This window comes from Schistocerca serialis, chromosome 5 (genome assembly GCF_023864345.2).
Source record: "Schistocerca serialis cubense isolate TAMUIC-IGC-003099 chromosome 5, iqSchSeri2.2, whole genome shotgun sequence".
Classification (NCBI taxonomy): Eukaryota; Metazoa; Arthropoda; class Insecta; order Orthoptera; family Acrididae; genus Schistocerca; species Schistocerca serialis.
The window spans coordinates 662,256,120-662,280,414 of NC_064642.1; the positions used below are offsets into that span (position 1 = coordinate 662,256,120).

General features: G+C 44.2%; 1 protein-coding gene across 1 annotated transcript in view; it reads left to right on the plus strand.

Moving 5' to 3' along the window:
• The window catches only part of LOC126482162 (nephrin-like), a 180,578-nt gene extending 166,999 nt beyond the window's left edge, over window positions 1-13,579 (plus strand). The window contains exons 12-13 of the mRNA XM_050106139.1: window positions 9,975-10,271; window positions 13,329-13,579. Coding sequence (XP_049962096.1) covers window positions 9,975-10,271; window positions 13,329-13,579 — 548 coding nt within the window. The remainder of the gene's footprint in view (window positions 1-9,974; window positions 10,272-13,328) is intronic.
• Window positions 13,580-24,295: the final 10,716 nt, after the last annotated feature.

The window sequence follows — 24,295 nt, forward strand, 5'->3', positions numbered from 1 at the left end:
AAGATAAGTATTCGAGGAGCTGCATACTTTTCTTATGAGAATTCACTACTTATCCTGTTCCAGAATTCACGCCCGTCTGCCTTAGATAGCGTGCATTTAGGCCGCCTCTATCTACAAGGTGTTGGCACATTTACCAACACATCAGTTCTTGTATTGCGTCTGCAAGACATCTCAGCTATTGACGATGTACGGCTTATGGCAGCAGTGATGGTTACGCCTGGGGGAAGCAATTAGTAGTACACCACACAATCGCAGTTCTACCAGATACATGAAATTACGTTTTGTGAATGCACGAACGTCTTCGTACGGGGAGATACTACTTTTTTTGGGCTCTCGTATCCTTTCCTTTTCTTATGTTAGCATAAAGACACAATTTTTCGTCACCAACAGCAGTGCAGGATACGTATGGTCGGTGTGGCTTACGATTCCATACATCCGACTTTTTGAGCCTTCCCCATTACACACAAATGTCGCACGATGGTGGAAATATCACAGTCCCACATTTTCCAGTTACCGAGTACACTGAAGTGGATTATTGTGGATTAATGCGTTTACATGATCTTCGTCAATCGCAAAAGGTCTTCCTGAACGTCGAGAGTCGCTAACGTCACAACGATCCTCGTTAAAACGAGAAAATAATTTTCTTTCCATGATGTGTCCTGTGGCATTATCCCCGTGCACGGCGCAGATGTGTCTGGATGCCTCCGCTGCAGTCATCCCTGTACTGGTCTCAAACAAAAGAATATGTCGCAAGTCTTCCGATTTCTTCACTTGGCACTCAACTTTCTAGTGTCCACAATTCCACTTACTATCTCCAAATGACAAGAAAACCGCATGTAAACTCATGTCGCGGCAGTGAACTACAAATGGAAAATGACAATCGACAAATAAACCAATAGCAACCAGAATATCAACATGCATAACAAAAACGCGACGAACTTATGCACCAACCTAATAATTAAACTTTTGCTGCATGAGAGGGCCCACACGAAAAACGAGTGATCGTAGAGCAATGGAAATTTGTGCAAATAATAGTAAGGACTTTGTGGAACATAAATTATGAATAATCTATTGAAAGAAACAAATTGCAGTTCGCACGTGAGAGGGTAACACTCTGTGTGGCCACCATCTGCATCCACAATAGCCTGAAAGTTTGCACGGATCCCATTCCTCAACTGTTCTTAGAATTTTTCGAGCGATGAACCATGGAATGTTCTGTAGTCGTGACACACCTCATGCACTGGTTGAAGATCACACATTTTGTCCAGATTTCTCAGCCATGGCAACAGTAACTTCTTCGAGAACTTGTGGAGCAATTGGCCTTCGGCGTCTTCCAGGAGCAATACCCCAATCAGCAGTTAATCCGAACATCGTATCATTTTCTTCAACCCCGGTGCGTATAGAGGACCTTCCCGTAATCCTTTAATGCGTCGATACTGCCGAAGAGCAGCAGCACTACTGCTGTCGTTTCGATATAACAGCTTGACAAGTACCTGGTCCAGACCCATGTTGACTATCTGCAACTCTAATGCCCATTGATGTCTATGTTTCAACTCTACGTCGTCGTATCAGTGCCGGCGCTTAATGGCAAATCATTACATGGACACAACTAACAACGAAACTCCTACAGCGAACAGTCTGAACATCATTTCTATAAAGTCGGGTGCCCGTGAGGTAAGTAGCTTTCCTTCCACACAAGCTCAAGGAGAGAAAGTTCAATTATAACTACCCTATACATTCCAGAACAAGTTCATCAACGCAACTAATTCAAGGATCCTTTTAGAGCGGAAATTCCGCCAACCTTTACCTCCGTAAAACAATATCAATTTATTGATATTTTTCAGATTGCATTTTGAAATCGATGTTTCCTCCTCATTGTTTAACCTTGGTTAAGCATGAGGGTCCGTAGCTGGGTAGCTGGACACACGATTTTGGATACGTTTTGTAATATCTTACATACTAAGGTAGGTTTTTCAGCGTTGGTAGTTGCTAACACGGAATACAGATGGCGAATACGTCTGAGTAAGGGATGTCAGTCTCAGTTTCCTATCTTCTGCTGATATTTGAGGAAGTGACGATGAAGAAGCGAGATCATCGTTCAGCAGTTAATTAAAAAACAAAATTGTGTGATTCACATTTTTCGAAACTTGACTTTATTTACCCCACACTTCGAGACAGATGCCAAGTGTGAAAGGAGCCGTGGGCGTGTCTTCGTTGATGGTGGACCGTCCATTAGATGAGCGCTTTGAAACTTGTGGTCTCGATAGCACTGTTCGAGATGGATTATGTATCAGCATCGGCTGTCATCCTTTCTCTATTGTTTCTGTGGTCTGGAATCGGAAGATGGTTTTGATCTAGGCCTCTACACTTTTCCATCCCCTTCGTCTCCGGGTGACGTTTGCAACTTTCATCCATTTGACACTGTCTGCTGTATTCAGCTCTTAACCTCTTTCTGCTACGTTCATCCACCCCCCCCCCCCCCCCCACACGCACCCACACCAAACTGCCGATTTATTCATCTGTTGGCGTCATTCTAGTACCTTTATCCGCCCCCTTCCTCCTTGCCGGTTTTTCTTAGATCAGTATGGTTTACCTCTTACGTGGATAACACCCAGAAACTGGGATCCCGTAATTGTACATCTGCATTGTGAAAACATAACCATTATATAAAATCTGTGCAAAAATCAGTCTTGATCGCGATGGTTATTTTATTAAAATGATCGGTTTCGGCATAGGCATAGGCCGTCTCCAAACAGCAGCATCAGCTGAAGTTGAGGATGAGTAGAACCCTCAGTTTACCTCAGTCGCTGAAACTGCGTTGACTGAGGTCAACTGAGTGCTCCACACATCGTCAGCTTCAGCTGATGCTGCTGTCTGAAGACGGCCTAAGCCTAGCCCGGAACCAGCCATTTTAATAAAATAACCATCGGATCAAGAGCGTTTTTACAGCGATTTTATATGTATTACAATATCACTGTTTTCCCAAAAATGTTATAACAAATTTTTAAAGCATTATAAATATGAAGATGGGTCTATACTGACGTGAACCCGGTAGTTGCGCATAAAGCACTTTCATATAGACATGCGCTTTTTGGAAACACGTTATCGTTCTTTAATTTGTAATTGTTATAATTTTTATGATAATTCCAATGATTATTGGACTTTGAGTGGTTTTTATTATTATTCGATTTATTGGCTCGCCATTAGCTATTCGATCTACAGGCGAGATTTCCAGTTCTCTTCTGTAGCAACACATTAGAGAAGCCCGTACTCCCTTGGTGATTGAGGTTCTTATGGCCTATGTTTCACCTCTGTACCAGCCTACACGCTAAGGACCTTCACATAAGACTTCTTAAAACCAGTTTATACTTGATCTACGTTTATTTACTTTAGTAGGAGCGACCAAATAAGAAAGATAAACAGCATTTCTTTTTCTGCTAAGAACATGCAATATTTATAAACTTGATGTTCGTAAACCATTTGCAGAACGCTGAACCATCCTTAGCTTTTCAAAAGTATCTGTATAATTCGATAATGAGTGAGGTATGATGACGATGCACACACACTTTTGATGTTTCCTGTTTGCATAATTTTTCGAGTTCCTGTGGTATCGCGAAACTCAGTAAATTACGTAATACACTCTGACAAATCGAAATTGAAATGTAAAACAAGCTTCACTTCGAAAACGATAGGTGTAATCACCTTTCAAAGCGGCAAAATGTCATTAAAAAGTAATGTTGATAGCAGGTATTGAAATGGAACCGAAACAGATTTTTACCGCTTCTGTCCCTTTGATATTCGACGTAATAGTCCTGGCTCTATTGACTTGTATAACACGGGAATGAATGCTGTTCAAATTGCATGAGTGACATGGATGTACGGGAAACCGTTGAAATGAGATACTTTTCTTCAAACAGCAAGCATAACAAAATTAAAAACGTTTATACAAGCTATTATAGGTGTGACCTTTGTTTATGAATTTTAATCTAGTGCAATAAGTATGTGTTTACGACCACGCAGTAATGGGGCTACCGCGGGCTGGTGAATGTATAGTTAAAATTACGAGTACGTTTAATATGACTTCTTTCGTAAAAAATGAGACAATTGTAATAAATAAATTTGGGAAGTGTTAGTCTGGCAAGTTCTTGTGTAATCAGCGAACACAGGGAATGAGCTGAAGAATGAAGGCAGGACAAACGTGCAATAAACGTGATTGTATGAGACTAGAGTAGCCTTTAATGTCCCGGCGACGACGGCATCAAAACAGAAGGAGCTCCTACGGGGCTGGGAACGGAGGGTAATAAAATCGACCGTGTCCTTTTAAAAGCATTTTCCTCGAGCGATTCAGGTAAATCACTGAGAAACGAAGTCTGCATGGCAGAACGGGAAATTTACCGCTATACTTAAAAAGTGCTACAACTGTGAAAGAGAACTCATACATATCATAAAAATGGCTGTATTTATGTGTGTATGTACGTTCCAAGTCTCCCCCTAAGCCAGTGGATTTAAACTAAACATGGTACACATATCCTTTACTGTCACTCAACAGTCGCTGTGCAGTACGAACCACCTACCTGTCATATTTCAGGTGATATGACGTCATTAACAATGAAGGGCGTGGAAAAATGACGCATCACGCATGACGTTTGAATTTATTACTTCTGTTCCATTAATTATATTAGTAATAAATTTTGCACGCAGTATCCAGATATGCTGCAGATTGTACCCAGAAAATTATATCATTGTGTAACACATAGATCACGAGATATGACCTCATAAACACTGAGATGGAAGAAAAAAATGATGATTTAATACGTTTATTCTTTACGAGGTGCATTCAAGTGCTAAGGCCTCCGATTTTTTTTCTCCTGACTGGAAAGAGATAGAAACATGCGCATTGTTTTAAAATGAGGCCGCGTTCATTGTCAATACGTCCCAGAGATGGCAGCACCGTACGGCAGATGGAATTTTACCGCCAGCGGCGAGAATGACAACTGTTTTAAATACTTAAAATGGCGACGTTTTCCTTACTTGAACAGCGTGCAATCATTCGTTTTCTGAATTTGCGTGGTGTGAAACCAATTGAAATTCATCGACAGTTGAAGGAGGCATGTGGTGACGGAGTTATGGATGTGTCGAAAGTGCGTTCGTGGGTGCGACAGTTTAATGAAGGCAGAACATCGTGTGACAACAAACCGAAACAACCTCGGGCTCGCACAAGCCAGTCTGACGACATGACCGAGAAAGTGGAGAGAATTGTTTTGGGGGATCGCCGAATGACTGTTGAACAGATCGCCTCCAGAGTTGGCATTTCTGTGGGTTCTGTGCACACAATCCTGCATGACGACCTGAAAATGCGAAAAGTGTCATCCAGGTGGGTGCCACGAATGCTGACGGACTACCACATGGTTGCCCGTGTGGCATGCTGCCAAGCAATGTTGACGCGCAACGACAGCATGAATGGGACTTTCTTTTCGTCGGTTGTGACAGTGGATGAGACGTGGATAGCATTTTTCAATCCAGAAACAAAGCGCCAGTCAGCTCAATGGAAGCACACAGATTCACCGCCACCAAAAAAATTTCGGGTAACCGCCAGTGCTGAAAAATGATGGTGTCTATGTTCTGGGAGAGCGAGGGCGTAATCCTTACCTATTGCGTTCCAAAGGGCACTACGGTAACAGGTGCATGCTACGAAAATGTTTTGAAGAACAAATTCCTTCCTGCACTGCAAGAAAATCGTCCAGGAAGGGCTGCGCGTGTGCTGTTTCACCAAGACAACGCATCCGCACATCGAGCTAACGTTATGCAACAGTTTCTGCATGATAACAAGTTTGAAGTGATTCCTCATGCTCCCTACTCACCTGACTGGCTCCTAGTGACTTTTGGCTTTTTCCAACAATGAAAGACACTCTCCGTGGCCGCACATTCACCAGCCGTGCTACTATTGCCTCAGCGATTTTCCAGTGGTCAAAACAGACTCCTAAAGAAGCCTTCGCCGCTGCCATGGAATCATGGCGTCAGCGTTGTGAAAAATGTGTACGTCTGCAGGGCGATTACGTCGAGAAGTAACGCCAGTTTCATCGATCTCGGGTGAGTAGTTAATTAGAAAAAAAATCGGAGGCCTTAGAACTTGAATGCAACTCGTACTACTAAGATACTCCTACAGTCAAGGCAACTAAAGGAAATGCATGACATACGACATCGCTTTTGACAGCTTTCAACTGTGAAGCGCAAAAGGTTGTAGGCGGAAACGACAGCTGTCTATAGAGCTGTTTCGGTACAGACGTTTATCGAAATCGCGTTCTAAACGCACGAAGCAGCTGCGATCAGCGCACAGAAGTAAACCTTACAGAGAATTTGTATCCTGTATGTTATATTTCTTTATTTGGATAGCTACTTGGACAGTGACGGGCTCTTTAGCTAGTAATTTAATAAATCAGACACAGAAAGTTATTTGATGTCTCATTGTGTAACTATCAGACTACAGATACGAAGGTTCTTCATTTACTGGTCAGATGGTCCTCTCATTTCTTTTGACACTCATCAGCCTTGTTGCCAGTGGCAGTGACTTGTAAATGTGAACGATGCTAAGTAGCACTATGGTTTCTGGGTCACATTAGAATGGAGGTCTCTTTACAACTAGCTGCAAAGTCGGTCCAGAGGTTTCGGATGCAAGTAAGGCTACACCACCTCAGCAAAATTATGGCTGATAAAGCCATATGCAACTTCAGTGGTGTCAAACGAGAGCTCATCGAAGGACAGGGTGGAGGTCTGTTGGTGTTTTTCTGAAGAAAGTTGGTTCAGCCTCGGTGCAAGTGATAGGCATGTGTTGGTTAGAAGGAGCTAGCTGAGGGCCTGCTACCATCTTGCCTGTATGCTAGACACACTGGACTTATACCTGGAGTTATAATCTGGGATGCGGTTTCGGATGACAGCACGAGAACTCTCGTTGCTATCCCACGCCCCCTGACTGCAAATGTATACGTAAGTCGATTCGACCTGTTGAGCTGCCATGCATAAACAGCATCCCAGTGAGTGTTTTCCCACAGGATAATGCTCATCCACATACCACTGTTGCATCCCAACATGCTTCCGAGAGAGTGTTGACGCATTGCCTTGGCCTGCTGGATCACCATATGTCTCCAAGCGAGCACAAGTGGGATATCATCGGACAACTCCAGCGTTATCCACATACAGCACTAAATGTCCCTGTATTAACCGACCAAATGCAACACTCATGGAACTCCTTCCCACAAACTGACATCCGGCATCTGTACAACACAATGCATACACGTTTGGATGCTTGATTCCATATTTTGGCAGTTACACCAGTTCTTAATGCGCCAGCATTTCACATTTGCAATGACTTATCTTGTCCTTACATCCTTACATTAATATGTGTTCCTGCAATGTTATTCACTTAATTATGTTACGTAGACAGATGCATACCTGAAATTTAATTACTCGACATTAATTATTTTATGATGTTGCGATTTTTGCGCCAGTGCATAAAGGGGTGCATAACCTGCGTAACATTTTTGTTATACGTAGTTATCTACCTGATTATTACTTAAAAACAAACAATATATGCAGCAAAACTGAAATTGCCTGTGTTTAATTCCGGGATTTATTGGAAAATTGTTGATTTCTTACGTAAAATAGAGGACGTTACAGTAGAAATAAAAAATGCAGATATATCGTATGACGCTAAAAAACACAATTTACGAAGAAAAGGCATAATTAAGAAAAACGCCCCAAAACTAAAACATATTATATAATAATTACAGTTGTCGAGAATATACAACACATGTTTCTGTTATTTGCAAACAAATTTCACGATTGTCAATAACAACAGAAAACTCTAGCCTTTGATCATGATGAAAAACATTCTATTGATAACGAAATAGCAACAATGACTCTACTCATTTATTATGTTTGTGCATGTAAACAGTACTTGGTTCAAAAGGCAATGCTTTGCTTACTTAAAAGCGCAGAAGTTACGCGATCAGCTAACTTTTACTATCTATTAAATGCAATTTATGTTTTGTAAAGAGATAAAATACACAGTGGACTAACACAGAATGATGTGCGGTTCTAAGTTTGAGCAAAAAATAAAAAAACAACAAACAAAACGCAGAGGTTGTTGGCTTGACGACAGTTATGTAAGTTCCAAAAACACAGAACCGTAGTTAGAGTAGAGCTCAAGTGTAGATGTTACTGTACGGAACAGGTAACTTTTTTATACACTTCGACACAGCTGCGCTCTAGTACATCTGTGCTACGGCACATGTTACGAATCGAAACTTGAAATGATGCTCTGTCCACTGATTTGTGTAATTTTTCTGTGTGTGGTGTAGTTATTGCACAATATTCTGAAATACTGGAGGTACTGGTGATTGGTGAGGAACCCTCCATTTTGTCTATCAGCCAGAGATACATTTACGCCCTGTCTCCAGCAAGAGGGAAGAATTTACGCTGTCAGTGTGTAAGGAGATTCACCGTACGGAGCACGCGCTACAGGTACACTTGCTTTCTCACAAAGGCCAGGTACAGTACCTCCATCTGCAATGAGGTGACAAAAGTCATGGGATAGCAATATGCACATTTATAGATGGCGTTAGTACAGCATACAGAAGGTGTAAAAATGCAGTGCATTGGGGGGGAGTTGTCATTTGTATTCAGGTGATTAACGTGAAAAGATTTCTGACATGATTATGGCCGTACAACGGCAATTAAAAGACTTTGAACGCGGAATAGTAGGTGGAGCTAGGCGCATGGGACATTCCATTTAGGAAAGTGTTAGGGAGTTCAGTATTCCGAGATCCACAATGTCTAGAGGATGCCGAGTATACCGAATTTCAGTCATTACCACTGATGACAGACAATGCTGTGGCAGACGGCGTTCACTTAACGACAGAGAGCAACAGCGGTACCGCAGTGTTGTCAGTGCTAACAGACAGCAACAATGCGTGAAAAAAACTGCTTAGATAAATGTGGGACGTACGTTAGAACAGTGAAGCAAAGTTTGGCATTAGTGGTCTATGGCAGCAGATGAACGGCCTGTGTGCCTTTACTAACAGCACTACATCGCCTGCAGTGCCTCTCCTGGCCTTGTAACCTTACAGTTTGGACTCTGGACGGCTGGAAAACCTTAGCCTGGTCAGATGAGCCCAGATTCCAGTTGGGAAGAGCTGGAAGCTGCTGGTGCTTGCATGATCGTATGGGCTGTGTTTAAGTGGAATGGACAGGGTCCTCTGGTCGAACTGAACCGATCATTGATTGGAGATGGTTATGCTCGACTACTTGGAGATCATTTTCAGCCCTTCACGGACTTCAAGTTACCAAACATCGATGGAATTTCTATGGATGACAATGCGCCATGTCACAGGACCACAGTTGTTTGCGAATGATTTGAAGAACATCGTGGACAATTCGAGCGAATGATTTGGCCTCCCAGATCGCCCGACATGATTCCTGTCGGACATTTATAGGGCGAAATCGAGAGGTCAGTTCGTGCACAAACTCCTGCACCGGCAACACAACCTAAATTATCCTAAGGACAAACACACACACCCATGCCCGAGGGAGGACTCGAACCTCCGCCGGGGCCAGCTGCACAGTCAATGACTACAGCACCTTAGACCGCTCGGCTAATCCCACGCGGCGGCAACACTTTCGAGAGTATGGATGGCTGTAGATGTAGCATGGTTCAATATTCCAGCAGGGCATCTCCAGCGACTTGTTGAATCCATACTGCTTCGAGCCGCTGCAGTACACCGCGCAAAATGAAGTCCGACACGATATTACGAGGTATCGAATGACGTTTGTCCCCTCAGTGGTAGTCGTCAGCCACAAGACGAGTCCACTGGACACAATTTGTGTGTGTAAGTGGAGTATTTTCTCTTCGACAGCAGGTTGAGCCTGTAAGGAGTGGGTGGTGTGGTAGTTAATGGTGGCGCGTGGTGTGACGGCAGGCGCCCCCGACCCGCCGGCCAACTGCTCGGTGCTGAACCAGACGTCGCACTCGGTGGACGTGCGCTGCACGGAGGGCTTCGACGGCGGCCGGCCGCAGGTGTTCCTGCTGGAGGCTGCCGAGGCGGCGTCGCGCCTGCCGCTGCTCAACGTGACGTCACGCGCGCCATCCTTCCACGTGGGCGGCCTGCAGCCCGGCGTGCAGCTGGTGCTGCGCGTGTCCGCGTCCAGCGCCAAGGGCCGCAGCCGAGCCGTCTCCCTGCGCGCCGCCACGCTGGACGGGCCCGAGAGGATCGCCGGTACGTCTCTGAACTCTCTGCCTGGGGTATCTCACACTACGCATTCTGCTGTTATTGGTAGTCTGGCTACGGAACATGGCAACGAGAACTAGTATTAAAAACGTAGCACTGGCCTTGGTAATATTTAAAGGAAGACCCTGATAGCACCGTCAGTGACTGTTTCCTCTTACAGCCCTTAGCGGCATACAGTGTGCTACACTTTGCAGCTATAATTTTACTGACAGTTGTCAAGTTTATGTCACTTATAATGTCTGTAATTGTATATGGTTATAATATTGATTTCTTATGAAGAATTTTGTATTACGACAGCATTTTTCTCTAAAATCTATTCATCTCTTATTAAATGGAATTGTTTGGATCTATTGGCGCAGAAACCTATTGTATTCTACATCTACATTTACATCCATACTCCGCAAGCCACCTGAAGGTGTGGGGCGGAGGGTACTTTGAGTACCTCTATCGGCTCTCCCTTCTATTCCAGTCAAGTATTGTTCGTGGAAAGAAAGATTGTCGGTATGCCTCTGTGTGGGCTCTGATCTCTCTCGTTTCATCCTCATGGTCTCTTCGCGAGATATACTTAAGAGGGAGCAATATACTGCTTGACTCCTTGGTGAAGGTATGTTCTCGAAACTTCAACAGAAGTCCGTACCGAGATACTGAGCGTCTCTCTTGCAGAGTGTTCCACTGGAGTTTATCTATCATCTCCGTAACGCTTTCGCGATTACTAAATGATCCTGTAACTAAGCGCGCTGCACTCCGTTGGACCTTCTCTATCTCTTCTATTAACCCTATCTCGTACAGATCCCACAACGGTGAGCAGTATTCAAGCAGCGGGTGAACAAGTGTACTCTAACCTACTTCCTTTGTTTTCGGATTGCATTTCCTTAGGATTCTTCCAAGCAATCTCAGTCTAACACCTGCTTAAACGACGAATAATTTTATATGGTCATTCCATCCTAAATCACTCCAAATGCCTACTGCCAGATGATGTATGGAATTAACTGATTCCAGTTGCTGACCTTCTATATTGTAGCTAAATGATAAACGATCTTTCTATATATGTATTCGCAGCACATTACACTTGTCTACATTGAGATTCAGTTGCCATTCCCTGCACCATGCGTCAATTCGTTGCACATCCTCCTGCATTTCAGTTCAATTTTCCATTGTTACAACCTCTCATTATACTACAGGATCATCCGCAAAAAGCCTCAGTGAAATTCCGATGTTATCCACAAGGTCGTTTATACATATTGTGAATAGCAACGGTCCTACGACACTCCCCTGCGGCACACCTGAAATCACTCTTACTTCGGAAGACTTCTCTCGTTGAGAATGACATGCTGCGTTCTTTTATCTAGGAACTCTTCAATCCAATCACACAATTGGTCTGATACTCCATATGCTCTTACTTTGTTCACTAAACGGCTGTGGGGAACTGTATCAAACGCCTTGCGGAAGTCAAGAAACACGGAATCTACTTGGGAAACTGTGTTTATGGCCCTCTGAGACTCGTGGAAGAATAGCGCGAGCTGGGTTTCACACGATCGTCTTTTTCGAAACCCATGCTGATTCCTACAGAGTAGATTTCTAGTCGCCAGAAAAGTCATTATACTCGAACATAATATGTGTTCCAAAATTCTACAACTGATCGACGTTGGAGATATAGGTCTATAGCTCAGCACATCTTTTTGAAAACGTGAATGACCTGTGCCCTTTTCCAATCTTTTGGAACACTAGGCTCTTCTAGAGACCTACGGTACACCGCTGCAAGAAGGGGGGCAAGTTCCTTCGCGTACTCTGTGTAAAATCGAACTGATATCCCATCAGGTCCAGCGGCCTTTCCTCTTATGAGCGATTTTAATTGTTTTTCTATCCCTCTGTTATCTATTTCGACATCTACCATTTTGTCATCTGTGCGACAATCCAGAGAAGGAACTACAGTGCAGTCTTCCTCCGTGAAACAGCTTTGGAAAAAGACATTTAGTATTTCGGCCTTTAGTCTGTCATCCTCTGTTTGAGTACCATTTTGGTCACAGAGTGTCTGGACATTGTGTGGTATTGTATTGTATGTTAACCGGGGGCTGAGAAACGTTGGAGAGGCTCCGTCCCCGCTGCAGACGCAGTGGTCCACAACCCCACGACGGCTACCGCAGTCCACTTCACCCCTCCTCCGCCCCACACCCAACCTGTCGTTCTGGGTTATTATGCAGTTCGGCCCAAGGTAGACACCCCTCACCCTTTCCTCTCCCCCCCCCCCCCCCGCGCTCCCCTATGTTTGTGTGGTCGAGTAATGGTGGCGTACGGGTACGTGGAGAACTTGTTTGCGCAGCAATCGCCGACACAGTGTAACTGAGGCGGAATAAGGGGAACCAGCCCGCAATCGCCGAAGCAGATCCCTGTGCGTCATATCCACCTGTAATTCTGTCTAGATCACCGTATTTCAAAAAAATGGTTCAAATGACTATGAGCACTATGGAACTTAACATCGAAGGTCATCAGTCCCCTAGAACTTAGAACTACTTAAACCTAACTAACCTAAGGACATCACACACATCGATGCCCGAGGTAGGGTTCGAACCTGCGGCTGTAGCAGTCACGCGGTTCCAGACTGAAGCGCCTAGAACCGCTCGGCCACAACGGCCGGCTTGCACGTAAGACAATCGTTTAATATTTCTCTGCGTTCAATCAAATATGTAAGCGATCAGGAAGGACGGAACGCTAAATTGATCTACAGACTGAGATCACTACGAATTAAATTCAAGTACTCACTGTAGTCTAATCAATACAATGGCTCCGTTGACAGAACTCATTGAAAACCCTGATCATGGACAGTAGTTGAAAATTTTAAAGCTCTTCAACAGCATGTCTGTGTCATTTGTATAGTTCTAGAGATTTCGTGAATAGCAAAAACTTTTGTACTACAAGAAAATTCTGTATTTTTTTTTTTTTTTTACCGTGTTATTATTAAGATGGAAAGGTGAACTTAGTTGACGATGATGATCTGTTGACATTCTCCACGTGTTGCGTACGGCAGACAGCGCACCGTTAATTCAGTACAAAACCTGACAAGCAGGGCGGCGCGGCGGTTGGCAGTGACGCGCCAGTGTGCTGAGCGACTGCTGACGTGTTGGAACTCGGGGCACAGTGACGGCTGGGCAGCAGCTCCCAGTGACAGCCGTTCTGATACGCAGTCACAAATTGCGCGCCCTGCCACTCGCCAGCGGCGATGGCTGCACGAGATTGTGTCCGTGGATCGCGTTCCTGTGTTCTGTGTTGGCCGAACCGGTGACACGTTTTCGAAGTGATCTCGGTAAGCGTGATGTGGGGAGAGGGGGAGGGGGGGGGGCGGAAGGGGAAAATAGGTCACTGCGGGTTGCTCCATTTCGCTTCGGATAACAGGAAATCGCGCATATTTTGTAGGGGTTCATTTTTCTGTCCGTTAAAGTATTCGTTCAGTCATCCTCAAGCTCGCAGCTGTGATAAACAAGTACTTTCTGTCTTTTTAGGGTTCGCAGTTACCGTGATTTAATGAAATCACGCGATTGCGAGACTCGTAGCTCAAAAACTATTCAAAGTAAAATTCTCGAATAAAATGAGTGTAATATTGTATAGTTCGTATGGTCATGCAATATTTTTACAACTTTAATTCAATATTAACTTTCATCATTTTTCTAATTAATTTCTGAAAAACACCATATAAAATGGAATGAAAAGTTTGCCATATTCTTCAGCATTTGATTTAAAAACAATGTTAGGAAGCTTCTATAATATGTTGAGTAGAGAGCTGCTTAAAAAGAAGCAAATAGAAACAGAGGTAACCCCAATGACTCATAACAACGTCGTTCTCGATCGCCTGCTGTTTATGTTTCAATGCAGCCCATCTCAACCAAAGTGCAGCGCGGGCTCAAATAATTGTTATTTAATTATTTTTTCCACTTTTCAGTCAAGTGGTTCTATAAAACCTAAAACTCATCTCAACGTGTAATAAAAATTGGTTCAAGCATATGTAAGTTTAATTTTTATGAAAATTCTGTTTATGCTTAATTCATGAACCAAAGGTTTTTAAAATTGTTGTAAATTATTGTTATCTTATTTTTGTATATCTTCATCAAAAACAGACGTTCAGCTTGTAAATGAATCGCAATGCCTTGAAATCCGATGTGAGGTTCTTGAGTGAAACGGTAGACAAATTATCGCGTTAGGAAAATAAGAGAAACTTTATCCAATCTTAATCCGTAAATATTTAAGAGATAAGTTGACGAAGTTGTTTTCATTTACAGTAATTGACACATGTAAAAATTATTAATGATGTTAAAAGTGAGTTGTCAGCTTTCTCATTTTTCTTCCGGTCTGAAATGAAATAGCCAAACAAGCAGGGGTAGCAAGTAACTTAAAATGGCATTGAACGTGGCACTGCATCACTTAATATTCGATAGTCTGGCAAAAGGAGGAAACACAGTGGTTTTCCATTGAAATCAAGACGTTTTAAATTTTAACATGGTTTCCGCACGTAGAAGAAAATTGGAGAATGTGTGAGACCACTGATAATATGGCTCTGAGCACTATGCGACTTATCTTCTGAGGTCATCAGTCGCCTAGAACTTAGAACTAATTAAACCTAACTAACCTAAGGACATCACACACATCCATGCCCGAGGCAGGATTCGAACCTGCGACCGTAGCGGTGACGCGGTTCCAGACTGAAGCGCCTTTAACCGCACGGCCACACCGGCCGGCCCACTGATAATAATAAAAGTGATTCACTAGTGACGAATACAAGGGATTATCATGAAGCTTTGCACTGAGGTGGCTAAGGTTAGGGGCAGCGATATCCACATATACAGAGAGCGGTAGTATCACGTACCAAATTGTTCAAATGGCTCTAAGCACTATGGCAGTTAACATCTGAAGTCATCAGTCCCCTAGAACTTAGGACTACTTAAACCTAACTAACCTAAGGACATCCCACACATCCATGCCCGAGGCAGGATTCGAACCTGTGGCCGTAGCAGCAGCGCGGTTACGGATTGAAGCGTCTACAACCGCTCGGCCACAGCGACCTGCTGTCACGTACTCAGGGTACAAAATGTCAGTGCACCGGTGGAGATGTCATTAGTATTAAGGTGATTCATGTGAAAACATTTTCGACTATAATGTGGCGGAACGACGAGGACTAACAGGCTCTGAGCGCGGGAAGGTAGTTGAAGCTAGACGCTTGAGACTTTCCGTATTGTAAATCGTTAGGGCATTCAATGTTCAGAGGTAAACAATGTCAAGAGTATCCCGGTCATATCAAATATAAGGCATAACCTCTCACGATGCACAACGCAGTGGCCGACGGCCTTCACTTAACGACCGAGAGCAGCGGCGTTTACGTAGCGTTATCAGTGACAACAGAAAAGCGACACTCTGTGAAATAACGGCAGAATTCGGTGCAGGACGTACGACGAACGTATCCATTAGGACGGTGCGGTGAAATTTGGCGTTAATGGGCTATGGCAGTAGACGATTAACGCGAGTTCATTTGCTAACAGCATGACGTCTCCTGTGCTCTTGACGATATCGTTTGGAGCCTAGACGACTGGAAAACGTGAACTGGTCAGATGAGTCCTGATTTCAGGTGGTAATAGCTAATGATAGAGTTCAAGAGTGGTGCCACTGTGCCATGGACCAAAGAATAAGGCGCTGTGCAAGCTAGTCGTGGCTTCATAATGATTTGGGCTCTACTTACAACGAACGTACCGGGTCACCTGGTGAAACTCAACCGATCACGGACTGGAAGTGGTGATTTTCGGCTACTTGGAGACCATTTTCAGCCATTCATGGACTTCATGTTCCCAAACAACGATGCTCCATGTCAGTGGGCCACGGCTGTTCGCCGTTGGTTTGAAGAACATTTTGGACAATTTGAGCGAATGATTTGGCCACCCAAATCGACCGACATGATCCTATCGAACATTTATGGAACATAATCGAGAAGTCTATTAGTGCACAAAATGCTGCTCTTGCAACTCTTTCGCAGTCATGGACGTACATAGAGGCAGCATGGCTCTACATTTTTGCAGAAGATTTAAAAGGAAGTGCGACACGATACTAGGAAGTATGCCATGAATTTTATCACCTCCGTGTAATTAATTCCTACGAATTAAATAGAGTTATGTAATTAACATTTTGTTTGCTTGTCGGTATATGTGTGTAATCTTGTAGCAAGTCTCGCGCCGTAGAAACACAGCACGGGGTTATAGGAGCCAAAACGGCGCAGCCTCTTTGTATAATGGAATGTCAGCCGGTAATTTCTTTCTAACTATGGCTGTGTCGTACCATTTCATACGACTTATACAGTCACCCCTGTGGATGCGACACAGCTGCTACATTTCTGCACTATTTTCCGCTTTATCGGTTGGCCGCGCCATTTTGTTTTGGCTCGTGTAGCTGTGGTACTGTGGAGCAGAGATATCATCGTGTACCAGGCATGTTCACATGTAGAAAAAAAATGTATTCGCAATTGTGATTACGATTGTACTTCAGCTGCACAATTTATTGGTGAATTGAAAATTGGTTCCGTAGTGGGATTCGAATCCGGATATCCCCGTTAACGCAAGCTATCGGCTTAACCACTTGGCTGTAAGGGCACGCCTCCCTGACCGACCAAACCCTGGTATGTCACTGTGAGTCCACGACGGGTAATCGCAAAGGTGCTGCGGTTTCCGCACAGGGAGACATTTATTTGTTATTGCCGATGGCTGTCGAGGCATGTCATGCTGATCAGCCGTGTCTGCGGTTTATGGTGTATTATGCAGTGTTCTTCAAACATGCATGCATTTCTGAAGGCACTGCATAGTATACCGTAAAACACAGACACTATAAAATAGTATTACATGCTGCGGTGAGCGCCACTGGCGTCGTAGCCGGATATGAGAAGCAAGACAATGCGAGCAGCGGCAACACCGTGCGTGCTACGGCTACCTCGGAAGATATGCCAAAGAGATTATTAACAACACATGCAAAGCATGCCGGGAAGACTCGCTGGCTGGCCAGACAGACCAAATTCGATACGTCCGACAGAGGGCGAACCATCGTGTATTAGAATCGAGTCTCTCCTTGGGCCAACATCGCGCTTGCGCAGGCTCAAACACTACGCACCATCCTATTTAAACGAGCAAGCAGCCTCTTTCAGCCAGTTCATCTCATTTAGCTGTACGTCACCGTTACCTACGCCAACCATCGTGAATTACGAACACGCTCCGAACTCTGTTCTGGCATTGTGGTATATTCCGCCATTCATGGCCAACGTTTGGATGGACTGACGGGCTACTGTTTATTGGAACGGAATTTCGCTTGTCAACTGGGCTTGAATTTTCGTGGTGTGTGTAAAGAAAACATGCGTCGGTGAGTGATTTAATGTTCTCTCAGTCATAATACACGCCGTGTCAGGTCGCGACAGTAATAAATAAGTTCCTCCTCGTGTGGTAATCACAGCAAGTGTTCGAGTGCAGAACGTGGACACACGGTGACGAGTGGGGGTTTTGGTCGGTCTGGGAGCCGTCGGATAGCGAAATCTGTTGAGGCGATCGCTCGTGTAAAGCGGGAAACCCGGTTTGCAATCCCAGTCCGGCACAAGTTTTCATATGCCAGTAATAAAACAAACGAAAATTTGATTATGTAACTTTATTTTCTTGGAGATAGTGCTTAAAGCCGTATGGCTACAAATGAGAAGTTTTCAGAAGCTGCAGTGTATGGTGTAAACAAATTTCACTTTGAGAATGACTTCGTGTCCGCAGCTCATGGTCTCCCGGCGGAGTCAGGGATTGTCACCTGCCTCGTGATGACTGGGTGTTGTTGTTGTGTCGTCATCATCATCATCATCATCATCATCATCATTCATCCCCATTACGGTCGGAGGAAGGTAATGGCAAACCACCTCCACTAGGACCTTGTCTCATTCGGCGGCTTCTGATTCGTTCTCCTTCGCTCTGTAAAGTAGTATGGGACTTCATCATCACCATCAATGACTTCGTATGTTTTTCCAAATATCAACCTCCACTCCGTTACCGCAGATTATTTGTCGGCTTTCCCATTTGCACTGATAAAGGAATACAAGGAGGTGCCATGTTGCTCGAGTGAAATGCAGTGGATTTCTGATACAGTTCACCAACCTACCGTCCTCTACGTATGTCCAGTGCGCAGAAGACATCAAAACGGGTGAAATGGCCCTACGCACTATGGGACTTAACATCTCAGGTCATCAATCCCATAGGCTTAGAACTATTTAAACCCAGCTAACCTAAGGGCAGCACACACAGCCATACCCGACGCAGGATTAGAACCTGAAACGCTAGAGCCACTCGGCCACAACAGCCAGCGCAAAAATACAAGTTGGTCTTACATCTGGTGAATTGAGGCTTTATGAACTGTTACCGAGGTACTAATAGTACTTAAATGATTGGATCTTTCATTTTTTTTTTTTTTTTGGGATTCCGCTTGTGTTTATTCTAGAGGAGCAAGAACTGAGAGTTACGATCTCTAACCACGGACTATTTAACAATTTGCACGTCAATAATAATTTCACAAGTTCGCTGTCGAATCACCAGTAACTGATTACACATTTACTTATTATTTTGATTGTCCGCGAGTGAACATTTCTTTATAGAACTGAAATACAACCGATCGCACCAGACAGTGCGTCTGTGCCTCATGACGGTTCGTTCCGGAGTGATTAGGCAGCGCCACACATATCACTTGGACTCGCAGTTCAGGTGGGATCCGAAGATACCAGAAGTACTTCGTCTGTCTTTTCATTTAAGTTTTGCTTATTATTATGACTTCAAAAGAAGTGGGCGATGGCCTGCTATTTAGAGATGCCTACATTTAATGTCGAGAGAATTTAATGCATAGTTTTTTCAATATTTATGATATAAAACATAGCATTTTGGCGCACTACTTCCGAACACAGCAGCCAGTCACAGTGATGGACTGCAATTCGGGGAATCTCTTACACGAAAGGGTTACCAGTCACACTACCTGCTACCTGCACCACACACTACTTATTACGTCATCTGCTTAACGCTTCAATCTCAGCTGCTCTGAGTGGAGTGGAGAGAATCTTGGAGCAAGCTGTGATGGCTGCTGAAGTCAGAAACATTACAAGTCCTGGAAGGCACCGTATGTACCCGAAATGCGATTATTGGAAAGCAGTAAGAAACAGAAATCTACATAGGGAAACAAATCTCTGATACACCTAATCGAGGACACCGTTTTTAGGATGCCATATAGTCTAAATCAGTCAAACTGCTAGTCCGTTCACGACAGTAGAGATTTTTGGAATTTATGCTTTTGACACTAGAGGATCGCATCTGGAAACAGAACTCTGAAAACTGCACATACTTTTTTATCCCGGAAGTTGTTGTGTGCGACCAAATGGACGATATCGCAGTAGCATCATTAGAGACCGAGCCTCGTAAGTTTAAAAATAACTTAAACTGACAAGAAATGTTAGACAGGAAAATGAAGAATGGACGATAAGGTCGTTACATACAAAGTTTAAGCTCGGACTGCGGAAGAATAGGGAAGGAAATCAGCTGTGTGGTTTGAAATGAACTATCCACACAAGCTGTCTTTTTGATTCAGTGCCGTCTTACCACTGTGCACTTGTCCCGGCTTTTCTTTACTCTGACACCAAGAGCTAATTTGGAATAAGATAAAAGATATAGCTGTCCTCGATCCACAGTGCTGTGTGGGAGAGAGGGGAAGGGAGATAATGGTGTTCGGCGAGCTTTGCCCGTTCTGTCCGAGCATTGAATTTCCTTATACAGCATGTTGGAAAGGATTTAAAATTAAGGTCGGGCTCGAAGCCTTGTTACAACCTGGAATTTTATACACTTAGAAGTCATTCGGTACGCAGTTCAAAAATTTGAGGTTTATTGAACACAAAATGTTTCGGAACTACCAGGTGGTTATAATTAAACTGCAGATATTCACAGAGCTCCACGGGCCTTAACGCTCATATTGCAACGAAAGTGGGTAGATATTCTGATGCGTTAATTCGGGACAGGTTTATGTTGGAAAAAAGTTAGTTCCGGTTTTGGCCATTAGGTGTAAATCTGGCGCCGTGAATGCATGAAAGATATTTCGAAGTGTTTCAATATGTAATGGAACAGGAACGGGACGTGGTCAGGAAGGACCAAACAAGTGAGAAAGGTGTAATGTTGATTTCATTATTAACCCAAGTTTACAAAGTTTTTTCACTGTGAGCACCGGTGAGATGCTGCATTCATAAAACGGCCTCATCAATAGCTGATCACAGCAGTTCTGGTGGACTCTGAGCAACTTGTTCCTGTCTACTGGCCTTCAGATCAGGTAGAGACCTAACCTGTCCCTGGCAAACGCTTTATTTTAGATATCCCCAGGACGAAAAGTCACCTGGATTCAAATCAGGTGATTTGCATGCCATGCTTCTGGAAAACCTCTGGAGATAAACGTTCGTGCAAGGTAACATAAGCAGATCTTTCACTGGGGGAAAAGGAGGAATCACAAGCTGTACAAGGAGGTATCGATATTGTATCTGGGAACCTATGCCATATGCTTGTACATCGTTAACAGTCCGCAGTGGAGCACCGTCTCAAACGCTTTTCGGAAATGTAGGAATATGGAATCTGCCTGTTGCCCTTCATCCATAGCTCGCAGCATATCATGTGAGAAAAGGGCAAGCTGAGTTTCGCACGAACCATCCTTTCTGAAAAGCTGCTTATTCGTGGACCAAGCTTGTCGGTCACAAGGGAATTTGTTACATTCGAACTCAGAATATGTTGAGGAACTCTGCAGTAAACCGATGTTAATGATATGGGTCTGTAATTTTGCGAATCCTGTCTTTTACATTTATTATATAGAGCTTTCTTCCTGTCGCTTGGGACTTTGCGCTGGGCGAGAGATTCGCAAAAAATGCAAGCTATATGCGTCCAATAGTACGTCAGGAAGCAGCAGGGCCAAACATACACAGCTTGTGTTAAACAATGTTTGCACAATTTAAACATAATGAAACATAAAGTTCACAACCTCACAGGATCTCAATAAAAATTTTTTTTAAACCCCTATTAAAATGTGCATAACAAATGCACAAAACATTAAGAAAATATCTGTTGGTGTAAATACTTCATACAATCAAAACTTGCCAAACTCGGAACCCGCAAGACTATCTTGTACAATGACTTGTCTTTTGTAATATAAATTTATACCAAGGTACAACATTAAGGCGTATATAAGCCACACCAATAACAATCACGCAACTTCCAGATGTTCAACGCTCCGTTATAAAGACGCCGGGCACACGAACTTCTGACTAAGGAATAATCCAACCGATGCCAGTACAATTAGGCGCTAATTACATAACAAACAATTAAAAGAAAACAGCGCCTCAGAATCTCAACATTCCCTGAGGACACACGCACCCGAGACCCTTCTTTATAAAAATTAAACTTCACCATTAGCATTGAAAGTACAAATTTGATTCAAAACGCTGATAAGGAAAAACAGAATTAGAAAGACGGAGCCTCCGGCAGTCTGATCAGGCACTAATTACTGAGTGAAACCCAGTTTTACAGGTTTAAATTTATATATCGAGCGAAAGGTGAACCCGCTAAGTCGGCGGAGGAACCACCTACAAAGCTTAACGACCTAACAGAGCCAGGAACAAAGGGAACACCAATACTCAACTTAGGAACGAGATCGAGACAGAAGGCCAGGGACCTGGAGCCCTGTCTAATGAAACACAGTTCCACTGGCAACGGCCAAGCCGTTAAGCCCCGGTACCACGTTCCACCTTACCGGAAGAAATACATTGCCCTCCGCAGAATTGAAACATAAATCAACTACAACGGCAGAGAATGAGATTTTCACTCTGCAGCGGTGTGTGCGCCGTTATGAAACATCCTAGCGGATTAAAACTGTGTGCCAGATCGAGACTCGAACTCGGGACCTTTGCATTTCGCGGGCAGGTGCTGTACCAACTGAGCTACCCAAGCACGACTCACGACCTGTCCTCACAGCTTCAATTCTGCCAGTACCTCGTCTCTTACCTTCCAAGCTTCACAGAAGCTCTTTTGCGAACCTTGCTGAACTAGCACTCGTGGAAGAAAGGCTATTGTGAAGACATGGCTTAGCTATAACCTGGGGAATGTTTCCAGAATGAGATTTTCACTCTGCAGCGGAGCATGCGCCGTTATGAAACGCCCTGGCAGATTGAAACAGCACTCTTGCAATTGCACATTCACATTGCACAGAAGAATAAAAAATATCAAAACAGGAAGGCCCGCCCAGAAATAATATTTTTTAAACTCAACACTTATGAATTCTTTTAGACACTAAAACACATGCATAAGTAAGATTGTTCCTTGAAGGGTAATGACAGCAGTTGAGTATTACTTTAAATGGGCAGGAACCCACCCGAACTACACTTTCACAGAACCTGATGTAGTTTTACGAGACAACATCGTCCTTCGTTAAGGTGCAAATTTTGGTACTTAATGACAAAGATTACAATAATTTTAGATACACCATTAGTCAATAATAAGGAGCTCACCGCGTTTCGTTACATATAGCTGCAGGTCCTTCCTCAAGTGGTGAAACTAAGATGGACACCCCAAGCCCCATTATCATGGCATGTGAACATAACCTCGCCATATCAGACTTGTCACTGAAGACAACATAAGTTAACCATTAATAAATATACACTGCTGGCCACCGTAAATGCAACACCAAGAAAGACAAGAGGTAGCACAACAAGATTTATTTTATAGATAACATGTTGACCAAGTATCAAATGATTGCGTTTACAGACGTCTGTGACATGTGGTTCCTGCCAGAATCAGTAGCCAGAGTAGCCGCCATTGTTGGAGATCATCGCTGCCACACGTCTCGGCATTGAGTCAAAGAGACGTTGGATGTGTTCCTGGGGTACAGCAGCCCAAGCAGCTTCCACACGTTGCCAAAGATCATCTGGTGTGGCAGCTGGGGATGTAATCTGGGTCACTCGTTGAGCAACCATGGACCACATGTTTTCTATCGGCGAAAGATCCGGAGAGCGAGCCGGCCAGGGAAGCAATTCAATCTGTTTTGACGAAGAACCTTTGGACAATGCGTGCCACGTGTGGTCGCGCATTATCCTGTTGAAATATGGCTGTGGTCGAGTCCTGAAGGTAAGGAAGGACAACTGGCTCCAGCACCTCGGATATGTAGCGCCGGCTACTTAAAGTACCGGCAATACGTACTAGAGGCGTGCGAGAGTAATATCCAATACCGCCCCATACCATAATACCCGGTGCAAGACCAGTGTGGCGGTGCATAATGCAGCTGTCCAGCATCCTCTCTCCACGGTGTCTCCACACTCGAATCCGACCATCGTGGTGCTGCAGACAGAAGCGTGCCTCGTCAGTAAAGACAACGTCATTCCATTCTGCCGTCCACATCCGTCTGTCATCACACCATTGGCGACGGAGACGTCTGTGGTTCTGCGTCAATGGTAGACGAAGCAATGGACGTCTTGCGGACAGACCACTCTGCTGTAAACGGCGTCGAATGGTACGCGCAGACACTGGATGATGCGTTACAGACGCAATGTGCTGTGCTATGGTTCGGGACGTCACTGAGCGATCCGTCACTGCCATGCGCACAATTTGCCTATCAGCACGTGCAGTGGTGCACCAAGGTGAATGCGATCGACCACGTCGGTCCGTCGTACCCTCCTGCATCCAATGGTCACATATCCGCATTACAGTTGTTTGGTTTCGTCCAACACGACTAGCGATTTCTCTGTATGATAATCCACAATCTCGGTAAGCCACAATCCTTCCTCTGTCGGACTCGGATACTTGATCAAAAGATGTTCGCTGTTGTCTACGAGGCATAACTGATCGTCTTGTGAAACAACCACAAGGTAAACACACGTGCCGAACGGACACTCGTCGAAATCGCCAAGCCTTAAATGGCGCTATGAGGTGGCGCCACAGGCGCGCGTGATGTGCGTCTGC